At 39.9% G+C, this 12,131-nt stretch overlaps 1 protein-coding gene across 1 annotated transcript in view; it reads left to right on the top strand.

Annotated features, from left to right (window-relative positions):
• LOC142323039 (scoloptoxin SSD14-like) overlaps window positions 1-11,799 on the top strand; it is a 144,540-nt gene extending 132,741 nt beyond the window's left edge. Inside the window, exon 8 of the mRNA XM_075362133.1 lies at window positions 11,661-11,799. Within this exon, the coding sequence (XP_075218248.1) occupies window positions 11,661-11,708 (48 nt within the window). The 3' untranslated portion in view covers window positions 11,709-11,799. The remainder of the gene's footprint in view (window positions 1-11,660) is intronic.
• Window positions 11,800-12,131: the final 332 nt, after the last annotated feature.

The following is a 12,131-nucleotide window of genomic DNA, read 5'->3' as shown; positions in this document are numbered from 1 at the left end:
AGGAGGCAACACTAAACATGACTAAAACGGTAAGCAACATTTTTTTCACATCAGTCTCGTTACTTTATTGTCGCACCTCGTATAGCGGTCCACGAGCAGGAGCTGAGGAGAATACATGAGGGCTTAACTGATCTGTCTGATGTGCCCTTTCCCGTAGAGGTTAACACGCAGTCCACCCAGACTGGATCCTGCTTCTGACACGAATCAGGCAGAAATCTTAAATCTTGATTTGTCTGATGATGAACTAATCGAGTTACTCCCGCGCAGGTGGTCTGCGTGGGCAATGAACAAGGCGAAAGTCGTTATTCTTCCGACAGACGGGGATACATGTCAATTTGTTGACATCAGTAAATAGAAGAGAGCGGCCACAGAGAAGATCCAAGCAGGCATGATCGCATTAGACTCCTCTACAATGATGGAGGGTCTCCAAATGGAGGCTACTAAGAAAAATAAATTTACTATTTTCTTCGATTCTGAAAAAGGGGAAAAGCTTGCGGCCAGATGCATTGTAAGTGCATTAAGAAAGGTACTAGTCAGAGTACGCAAAGTGACCTATATTCTACCGACTGGTGAATACGGCAATATTTTGAGAAAAATACTTATTTATTTGCATAGAACCAACGAGGAACCTGCAACATTGGTAGTACCCAGGAAATCAAACTCAAGCCGTGGTCGATCCAGATCCGCCTCGGCACGTCGCTCGACGCTTCCGGTTGAGGGGAGCAAGATAGTAGTCATCAAGGGACAGGGAAAGTCCTACGCGGATCTGCTCCGTTCCATGAAAGGTAAAATAAACAAGGAAGAAGCTGGAGAAGTACTTTCTCTAAGAAAAGGAAGGAACAACGAATTGGAGGTCAGGATCGAGGGTGCCAGGAAAAAGCGGGGCAATTCACCACGGTGCTTAAGGTGGACGTAAGATCTAGAGGGGATAGACGCTCGGTAGTACACATCAAAGACTGAGGAAGACTTACAAGAAGCAATACATCAATCATTGGTAAAAATGAATCGTTTAGAATTTCATCTATTAGACACGCTTATGGCGACACAAGAAATGCCACGATTATTACCAGTTATAAGGCAGCGGTCCGACTTGTGGCCAAAAGAATCAAAGTCGGATGGGTCCACTGTCGGGCCTATATCCGCACAGAGACCCAGAAATGTCGTAGATGTTGGTCGACTGGCCACAGAGAAATTGACTGTTTGGGGCCTGACAGGTCAGCGTTGTGTTTTAATTGCGGCGCAAAGGGAGATATAATAAGTGATTGCAGGGAGCAAATGAAATGTCTGGATTGCTGTAGTTCTGATCACAGCAATGGAGGCGTAGGGTGCAACAAGAGAACGGATGGCTAAACTACTGCTGTCAAATGCCGATCGAAGTTTCCTTTCGCATGATTTCTAGTGGAGGAAATAGCCAGAAACGAAAGAGTGGACATTGTGGTGACCGCTGAGCCAAATTATGATAAACCCGTGATCATAATGCTTGATGTTAGAAACGCATTTGGTACGGTCCCCTGGACAGCCATCATTGAGGCGCTTCAAGCCATGCAAATAAGTAAATACTTAGTAAATCAGATAGATCAATATCTGCAAAATAGGTTCATAGAGGTCAAAACCCTAGAAAGGAAAGCGATATTTCAGGTATTCGGAGGGGTGCCGCAGGGATCTGTCCTTGGCCCAACCTTATGGAATGTTTTCTATGATAAAATCTTCAGGCTGAACTACCCCGAAGGGGTATCGATAGTAGGATACGCGGATGATATCGCAATATTAGTAGAAGACAGAGATATTAATGAACCGGAGAACAAGGCAAACCAAGCGCTTAGAACAATAGATGAATGGATGGAGGATAACAAATTAGAAATTGCTCCTAATAAATCCTGTTGCCTGGTCCTCTCGGGTAGAAGACCATTAAGAAGTGTGAATCTAAATATCAGAGGACAGAGAATCGATGAAGTAAAAGAAACAAAATACTTGGGGGTACTTCTGGACAAAAGTTTAAGGTTCAGCAAGCATATCGATATGATTTGCGGGAGAGTTACTCCTGCTGTAAAGGGATTAAGAGGATTATTTCAAAACCACGGCACACCTAAAATGGTTATTCGAAGATTGATAACCGCGGCTATCACTTCGGCGGTACTGTATGCGGCTCCCATATGGGGGGGGGGGGCAATGAACATACAGCGAAATAAAAAGTTGAGAAGTGTCCATAGACTGGCATTGCTGCGTGTAGCTGCTAGTTACTGTACGGTGTCGTATTACGCGCTGTGCGTACTGACCGGGGTCATACCCATAGACCTTCAGATAAAAGCCAGAACCCTCAGACACAGCGGTATGTCGAAAGAAGAGATGGAAGGGATTATAGAACAAGAAGAGCGGGCAGGGTCCAGAGTGGGAGAATGGACCAGACGCCTAATCCCTAATATTAAAACCTGGAATAACAATAGACTCGGAGATGTCAATTTTTACATGACACAATTACTGTCGGGGCACGGCTCTTTCGGTCAGTATCTGTATAGGATCGGGAAGAGAGCCACCCCGCAGTGCATCTATTGTCCAGAGAACGACGATGCCGAACATACGTTGTTCATATGTCCAAGATGGGCCGTTAACAGAGGTCAAATAGTAATTAATGGTCTTACACCAGAAAATCTCATAAACCGGTCGGGGTACAACAATGAGAACCGGGAATGGTTCCGCAGGTTCGCCGGGGAGGTCCTGCGGGCCAAAGAGGATGAAGACAGAAGAACGGGAGTATAAACAGTAGGGTAGGGCGGACAGTCACTCCATGGAGGGCCTGTACGCCTTGGTGTGCGGGTACCTGAGAAGGGGGTGAACTCCAGGGGAGTTTGAGTATGGGTTAAAATAAAAGACCAAGTCCCGGTCGGCGGGGTCGTCCCTGCGGGAGCCTAGGCTCTTTGTGGGGTCGGCGCTGTCGATTAGAGGCCAAAGGCGTAAAGACAGAGTCCCGTTTCCCTGCTGAGGCGTTGGGGGACGGCATAGCCGGACCTTGGCTCTAAAGCGGGGGATTAGAGGCAGGCAATGTAAAACAAAAGATCAGAGACCGGGGAGGCCAACCTGCCGTGCCGGACGTATAGCCGGCGGGTGGGGGACGCCTCCTTTGAGAATAAAAGGACACTCTCCTCGACTGAGTATACTTAATTGGATATCCGGTCGGGGTGAGTAGGGGAGAAAAAAAACAAAAAAAAACAGCCAAATTATAGGACAGCGGCCCGTCACGACTAGCTTGCCGACGCATCTGGCGATGTGACCATTCATAACGTCAGTAGCAAACTAGGATAGCAGCTTCTCTATAGAGGAGATGGAAATTTGGCTGTGCTTTTGCCTGATATGGTCTTGGTATCTGGTTACATAAGCCCGAATATTACTCTAGATACATATGAGCAATACATCTTCGAACTCACCAGAGTATTAGCGGGCAACAAAAAGATTCGTCCTAATGTGAGATTTCAATTCGGGGAGTAACCGTACAAATAGAAGAGGAGAAATATTTGGAAATATGATGATGGCTGTAGGTTGGGTATGCCTTAACGATAACTCCTACACATTTGAGGCAAGAGGACATAGATCTGTGCTTGATCTCACTTTGATTGAGAGTCGTTGGGACCCGTCACTCTTCCAATGGAGAGTCCTCAGGGAGTAGACTGCCAGCGATCACTTTGTAACACTGATGACAATGAAGGAAGCCTTACCGCCTATTGCTTGTCCTCGTGGGTATCCGCGTTTCACCAGTGGACAAATAAATAAAATTGTAGACAGAGCTGCCAAAAAACTGTCTGACTGTAGGGTAGTCACACCGTCAGTTCTACAAGATATTATAATTGGTGAAATGGCAAGAATACCGTTGTCCAATACACGTCGCCCAGTCTACTGGTGGAACGCTGGGATTTCCGAGCAGAGGAGGAAGCATCAACTTTGTCGTAGAAAGAAGTACAGGACATTAAGGAACGGCGGCCCGGCGCATGAAATGGCATCAGTGGCATTTGCTGAAGTAAGGAGTACCCTCAATTATTTAATTAAGCAGGCGAAAAGAGACAAGTGGATAGAACTATGCACAGAACGCGATAACGATCCGTGGGACAGGCATATAAGCTGGTCACAGGAAAACTGGGGCGACGGTTGCCTACCCTAACTCTATGGAGAATGCTAGGGCACAATTAATTTGTCTTATTTCCGGTTGATGACCTTGTTATAGCTGATTTGATTGATTGTAATGGAAGAAGATTCACTCAGACCGAAGTTGCCACAGCTATTCGAAAATTAAAAGACAAGAAAAGCCCTGGTCCGGATAACATACCAGCTGCAATCCTTAAAGGACTCGTGAATAGAGTTCCCTGGGAAATTACAGATATCGTGAACTATGGAGTACAAAATAAGTTGTTTTCTGACATATGGAAGGAATCCAAGGTAGTTTTATTACCAAAAAGGGAGTCGCACACAGAATATTACATACAGGCCGCTTAGCCTTATAAATAATATCGGAAAAGTGGCAGAAAGATTAATAACAAATTCAATTATGGAAGAGCTCGAAGGTAATGATGGATTACACAGGAATCAGTACGGTTTTAGAAAGGGCAGATCTACTTTATAGGCTTTGGACAGGATATATAAATGGGCCCTCTCCACGCGTAGCGGAACATTGAGAACGCGAAGAATACCGCTATTAATTACGCTCGATATCTAAAACGCCTTTGGTACTGTCAAATGGGATACTATAAGGAATGCCCTGGCTAGAAGAGGCATTAGTAATTGGTTACAGAGAAATGTTGGCGATTATCTGAATGGTGCACTGTTAACACCTTGGAGGGAAGCTTGAAACATCAAATTTTTGGTGGTGTACGCAGGGGTCTGTCCTGGGCCCATTGCTGTGGTTAATAGCCTTTGACGATGTTTTGAGGCTGAATTTTACCAGATGGAGTTGAAATCATATGCTGACGACTTGGTTATATTAATTGCAGCAAAAACTGAGATCGAAATTGAGACTAGTGGCGATAGAGTCCTGGAGTTGATTCACGCCTGGTTGGGCGAACAAGGCCTGTAGACAAATGTGAATACATTTCTTTAACAGGCAAAAGGCACATCAGAAACTTAGACTTGAAAGTGGGCAATCATCCTATACGTCGAGTTACACAAACGAAGTACCTTGGAGTTATCCTTGATAAATCTCGTGAGCTTCAGTCCGCATATAGCTGACAGATGTGGTGCGGAAGAAAAGTCTTTAAAGGCTTTATCTGGCAAGACTGCTCCTAGAGCTTCCAGAAGAATAGGTCATAGTTTCTGCTTGCACATCTATATTATTGTATGCAGCGCCGATATGGTATTAGGCTATACTTATTGCTAGAAATGACAGGCGACTTGAGGGAATTCATAGACGTGGCTTGATCGGAGTAACAAGTGGATACCGTACCATATCGTACGAAGCGGCATCTGTTCTTGCCTCTGATCCACCCATTGAACTTAGGGCGCTAGAAAGATGGTTGCGTTCCCAAGGTATGGAGAAATTGCAAGCAAAGGGACCAGATAATGGCAGGAAAGATGGGACCAATATCAGGGCGCCCTGTGGACCAAATGCCTTTTTCCAAGTTTAAGACAATGGGTGAATCGGAATTCAGAGAAATCGGATACTATATCACACTTGTTCTCGGGCCACGGAAATTTCCAGGCGTATTTCTTCCGATTTGGCTTGAGAAATAGCCACAAATGTATGTATTGTGAATTACGAGGATACGCCTGAACACATCATCTTCAGATGTATTAACTGGTATGATGTGAGATTACGAGCTGGAATATCGGACGTGGACTTGCCCAATTCCTCCTATCTTTTGATGAAAATTGGAGGAAATTTGAAAAATTCACCTACACTATCATGAAGATAGAAGATGAGGATACTAGCAATTTGTCACTTCAACAGAATAGGACATCGGAATTATGGGGAATAATAAAGTTAAGACCGAGACCCTGAAGGTCAATTAAGGGGCAAATTCAATTGTTTATTATTGTTTTTGAGCTGGGAAATTGAAAAAAATTGCTCCCAGAACTGTATCTCTTTTAGTTTGTAAGATATCCCATGTAAAACGCCAAAAATAGCGTGAATATATTATTATTATGCTTTTACGGCCAACATGGGACCACTTAAGTCAATTTTAGTTGGATCTTTTCTGAGAAAAGCGTGTTATTTTACTCTTCCGAGCTGCCCAGTATTTCTTCATCCGTTCAGATCTTGCTTTCTTTTCTTCATCCGTAAACACCCTCTTCGTTGTATTTTGTCGTTTGTCTGTCTTTTGTTTAAATCTAATGCTTTTATCTTTTAGCTTTGTAATTTTTCCCGTTTTATTCTGTAGGTCGGTCAGGGAAATTCCCAATTCTTTCATATCTTCTCTAATTTCTTTGATCCATCCTACTGCTAGCTTTTGGAACCAGAGCTTTTCAATGATATTTTTTGACAGTCTTGTTTCCTTGTGTCCTTATGAGATGACCAAAGAAAGAGATTCTTTTTTTCCGCATAGTATCAGTAACAGTCTCTATTTCTCGATACACCACCTCATTTGGCATAATCCACCATCGGCCTTCTTTTTGGTGTTTTTTATTGATACACGTTCCGACAATTCTCCTCTCTCTTTTCAGAATTTTTTCAATTCGGTTTTTCTGAGTGATTTTGAAAAGGGTCTCGCTTCCGTAGGTGACTTCTGGCTGTACTACAGTTTTATAATGTTTAAGTTTTGTTTTAGCAGAAAGGCATTTTTTATTATATGTTGACCGAGTTAATTTTTGGGATTTAATCATTTTATTTGTCCTGTTTTGCCATGTCACTTTTTCATTTAAATTATAAGTTATTATTTCCCCTAGATATTTAAATTGTTTTACTATTTTAATTTTCTGATCGTTTACCGTAATGTGCTCTATTAACATAGGATCTATGACCATTAGTTCAGTTTTTTCGAAAGAGATATAAAGCCCTATCTTTTGTGCTAGGTTTTGAAGGCTCATGATTTGTGTTTTGGCTTCTTGAATATTGTTTGCTAAAAGAGCGAGGTCATCTGCAAATCCTAGGCAATTTAGTGCGATGGAGTTTTTCTTAGTACCCATTCTTATATTTTTGGGATTTATTTCATACCATTTTCTCATGACAAATTCGAGGGCGCAGTTAAAAAGGAGTGGTGAGAGGCCGTCTCCTTGCCTCAATCCAGTTTTTATGTAGAAGGGTTAAGACAGTTCAGCTCTGAATTTCACTCTGGACTGGGTATTGGTTAAAGTTAATTTTATCATGTTTACGAGTTTAGGGTGAAGGCCCAGGTTTCTCAGAATATTCAGCATGGATGGTCGGTGTATACAATCATAGGCCCTTTTAAAGTCGACAAAGGTGATTATTAGTTGTTTTTTCCGTCTTTTATATAAGTCCATCATAAATTTATGGATATTATTTGCTCCGGGCAACCTCTTCATGGCCTAAATCCCCCTTGGTATTCCCCAGCGTGAATATATATATATACACGTATTGGGTGATTCAGAACGATAGGGCAATACTTTGACAACTCATTCTAAAGGCTAAAAATAAGAAAAAAGTTCATATAAATATAGGTCCGAAAAAAAACGTTTCGTTAGCGAGTTATACAGGGTGAAAGATTTCGCCCGAGTTTTAGTTCCTCCGGGTAAAATAAGGCTTTTTGAAATTCTGGGAAGGTCAATTAAGGGACAAATTCAATTGTTTCTTATTGTTTTTGAGCTGGGAAATTGAAAAAATAGGTCCCAGAACTGTATCTCTTTTAGTTTCTAAGATATCCCGTGTAAAACGCCAAAAATATGGATTTATATTTATATGAATTTTCTTATTTTTAGTCTCTAGAATGAGTTGTCAAAGTATTGCCCTATCGTTCTGAATCACTCTGTACATATATATATATATGTACAGAGATATATATATATATATATATGTACAGAGTGATTCAGAACGATAGGGCAATACTTTGACAACTCATTCTAGAGACTAAAAATAAGAAAATTCATATAAATATAAATCCATATTTTTGGCGTTTTACACGGGATATCTTAGAAACTAAAAGAGATACAGTTCTGGGACCTATTTTTTCAATTTCCCAGCTCAAAAACAATAAGAAACAATTGAATTTGTCCCTTAATTGACCTTCCCAGAATTTCAAAAAGCCTTATTTTACCCGGAGGAACTAAAACTCGGGCGAAATCTTTCACCCTGTATAACTCGCTAACGAAACGTTTTTTTTCGGACCTATATTTATATGAACTTTTTTCTTATTTTTAGCCTTTAGAATGAGTTGTCAAAGTATTGCCCTATCGTTCTGAATCACTCTGTACATATATATATATATATATATATATATATTCACGCTATTTTTGGCGTTTTACATGGGATATCTTAGAAATTAAGAGAGATACCGTTCTGGGACCTATTTTTTTTCAATTTCCCAGCTCATAAACCATAAGAAACAATTGTATTTGCCCTTTAATTGACTTTTCCAGAGTTTCAAAAAGGCATAATTTACCCGGAGAAATTGAAAGAGGATACCCGGAGGTAGTAGAATAGGATACTAGTAATTTGTCACTTCAACGGGATGGGACATCAGAATTATGGAGAATAATAAAGTTAAGACCGAGACCCGGCCTTGTAGTTGAGGTCCGTAATGGCATAGCCGGGGCTGCGAGGTTTGAGGCAGGCATAAAAAAGACAGAACCGGTCCCTGGGGTGGGGCTGGGGACAGCTTTGCTAGACCTGGATTCGTACCTGGGGATTTGAGGCAGGCAAATAATTAAAGTAACAAAAGATTCGACCGGGGGGCCGACCTTCTTTATTTTTCCTGTTTAGCCTCCGGTAACTACCGTTTAAATAATACTTCAGAGGATGAATGAGAATGATATGTATGACTGTGAATGAAGTGTAGTCTTGTACATTCTCAGTTCGACCGTTCCTGAGATGTGTGGTTAATTGAAACCCAACCGCCAAAGAACACCGGTATCCGCTATCGAGTATTCAAATCCGTGTAAAAATAGCCAGCTTTACTAGGACTTGAACGCTGGAACTCTCGCCTTCCAAATCCAGCTGATTTGGGAAGACGCGTTCACCAGTAGACCAACCCGGTGGGTTTGGCTTCTGTACCCTTCTGTGCCGCAAAAACGGCCCTTCTCAGGGCAAGCGCTTCAGAAACTGCAAACAGCTCTTGTCAGGGTTACAATAAGGTTTTAAGGTGCTTTTTGCTGTTGAAGCCATCCATTCAGTGACAGTATGTTACGTACGTCTATGCTGAAACTAGTCAAAATGGATATTTCCGTTGAAATCTGAAAACGGAAATTTTTTGTGATTACAAAACAAAAGTAATGAAATGTAGTAGAAAAAACAAAGATGGACCACTGAATGTGAAAATAAGAGGAGAAAAGATTATGGAGGTAGAAGAATTTTGTTATTTGGGAAGTAGAATTACTAAAGATGGACGAAGCAGGAGCGATATAAAATGCCGAATAGCACAAGCGAAACGAGCCTTCAGTAAGAAATATAATTTGTTTACATCAAAAATTAATTTAAATGTCAGGAAAAGATTTTTGAAAGTGTATGTTTGGAGTGTCGCTTTATATGGAAGTGAAACTTGGACGATCAGAGAAAAATTATTCAAATTAATTTACACGAATAAATTTGACTACTCATTTATCAATTAGATAGAATCAAATTTTCACAAAACTTTGTTAAAAGAGAAGCAAAACGTTTTTTATAAGTTGCAATACATAGATATGTAAAGCTTCAATACAAATTTAAGTTAATACAACATAATGAAGATCCTGTTGCTTTCAAATTAAGTATAAAATTGGAATTAATTCTACATTTAATATAATATAAAACAGAAACTTTGGTTATTCATAAATAAAAGTTCCTTCAATTCAGCCCTATAAGATTACAAAACTTATGTAAAGAATGAATGTGAATTTAGTTTGTTAATTGAAATCCTAAAAAGATACAGGTCAACTGGAATAGTCGCTTTAATATTGGAAGGGCAGGTAGAAGTAAAAAATTGTGTAGGCAGGCCACGTTTGGAATATGTCAAATAAATTGTTAGGGATGTAGGATGTAGAGGGTATACTGAAATGAAACGACTAGCACTGGATAGGGAATCTTGGAGAGCTGCATCAAACCAGTCAAATGACTGAAGAAAAAAAAATAATAATACTTCCATTATTTGCTCCAACGAAATAAAAACTACGGAAGAAAATCTTATATTTATTTTCACTTTTACAAAATTTTCACAAAATTTACATTTGAGAACAGGTGACTTAAATGTCTGAACTTTCTTTCTTTTTCTTGTTTACCCTTTGGTAATTAATTTTCAGATAATATTTCAGAGGATGATACGTATGAGTGTAAATGGAGTGTATGTAATCTTTTACAGTCTCAGTTCGACCATTCCTGAGATGTGTGGTTAATTAAAACCCAACCACTAAAGAACATACCGGTATAGACGATCTAGTATTCAAATCCATGTAAAAATATCTGGCTTTACTAGGACTTGAACGCTGTAACTCTCGACTTCCAAATCAGCTTATTTGGGAAGACGCGTTAACCACTAGACCAACGCGGTGGTATCGGGGGGGGGGGGCGCCCTGCCGTGCGGGAATTATAACCGGTGGACGGGTAGGCCCTCTTAGAGTATAAGGACACTCTCCCAGACCGAGTATACTTAAATGGATAACCGGTCTGGGGGAGAAGGGAAAAAAGTTATTTTTATAAAATAAATAAATATAAATAAGCATTTATATTCTGTTTTGAATCTGTTTCGGCCCATTTACCACCGAAATCTGATTGACTACTTTGTTTTTTAAATAAAGCTGTAGCTGCGGTGGCGTTAATACGTATGTAACGTAAATTATTACGAGGATGAATGAAATATAAAGGGTAATTTTTTTAAAAATAAATTTATTGATCAAATAAATAGATATGGATTAGAATTGTCCAAATAGGGCAAAATTTTTGTTGAAAAACGTGCACCTCCTGATTTAAAAGTACTCTCAAAAACAAAATTATTGACGCGTTGCTGAACCCTTTCCGTTCGAAAAACGTCATCCCCCACTCCACTTGAATTTTAAAGGGGATTTAACATGGGTTTTAGGTTATTTTCATGTCGTGACGATATAGCGCTTGCATGTTTCATCACAAAACTTCAAAAATAACGTATATAAGGGTTTTTGGGGTCGGAGACCACGAATTTGGTCAGAAACTTATTTTGACACATGAAAACTGTCAAAATTGCTGTCAATCAATTGACAACTAGCGTTTTTATGAAGGAAAATCAATGTTTGACATTACAGACAACGTTAATAAGTGTTTTTTGGTGTCGGAGAACACGAATTTGAAGTCAGAAACTTATTTTGACACATCAAAACTGTCAAAATTGCTGATTTGGGAAGACGCGTTAACCACTAGATCAACCCGGTGGGTTTGAACGATTAGAACTGTCGACTTCCAAATCACCAGCTGATTTGGGGAGGATGTATTTACCACTGCACCAACCCGGTGGATTAAATATCTGAACTTTTGTTTATTGTAGATGTTAATTATTATTTTTTTTTTCAAATTTATGCATTGTTGTTTGTTAACCTGTTTCCTTTCTTTTTTTTCTGTTAAAAAGGTATTAGTGAGAATGTGGTACGTGGTATTTGTAAAACATTGCAACTAACGTTGCCACGTTATTCGGATGGACCTTCAAGATCGTACGTGAAAAGTACTATCGTTGCTCTTATCCTTGCGTATCCTGATTGGACGATGAAACATCTGACTGCCGTCATTGCCGATTCTGCACATCATAATTTACCACTGGTTTCGACGTATGTTAAGTTTTCCTTTTTACTTTATCGTTTATTCTTTTAGTTAATTAGCGGTGTGGTTTTTTTTTCTTTTCTTAAGTTAATCAGTTGATCTTTGTTCTAAAAAGAATACGATATTTTTAAAAGTAATTCGGTTGAAAACTTTGGTAACTTGTAATTAATATACTTGAAGATTTGTATGTACTGTCAAGAGCGACTTTAAACGTCAAAATGTTTGTTATTTAATTAGAGTAAGTTTCAAAATTTTCTTTTGTTTTATAAAAATGGCTCTGGCA

The sequence above is a fragment of the Lycorma delicatula genome, chromosome 4, assembly GCF_047948215.1.
Source record: "Lycorma delicatula isolate Av1 chromosome 4, ASM4794821v1, whole genome shotgun sequence".
Classification (NCBI taxonomy): Eukaryota; Metazoa; Arthropoda; class Insecta; order Hemiptera; family Fulgoridae; genus Lycorma; species Lycorma delicatula.
Note: the sequence above shows the minus strand (reverse complement) of the source record. Positions and strands in the feature narration are given on the sequence as shown.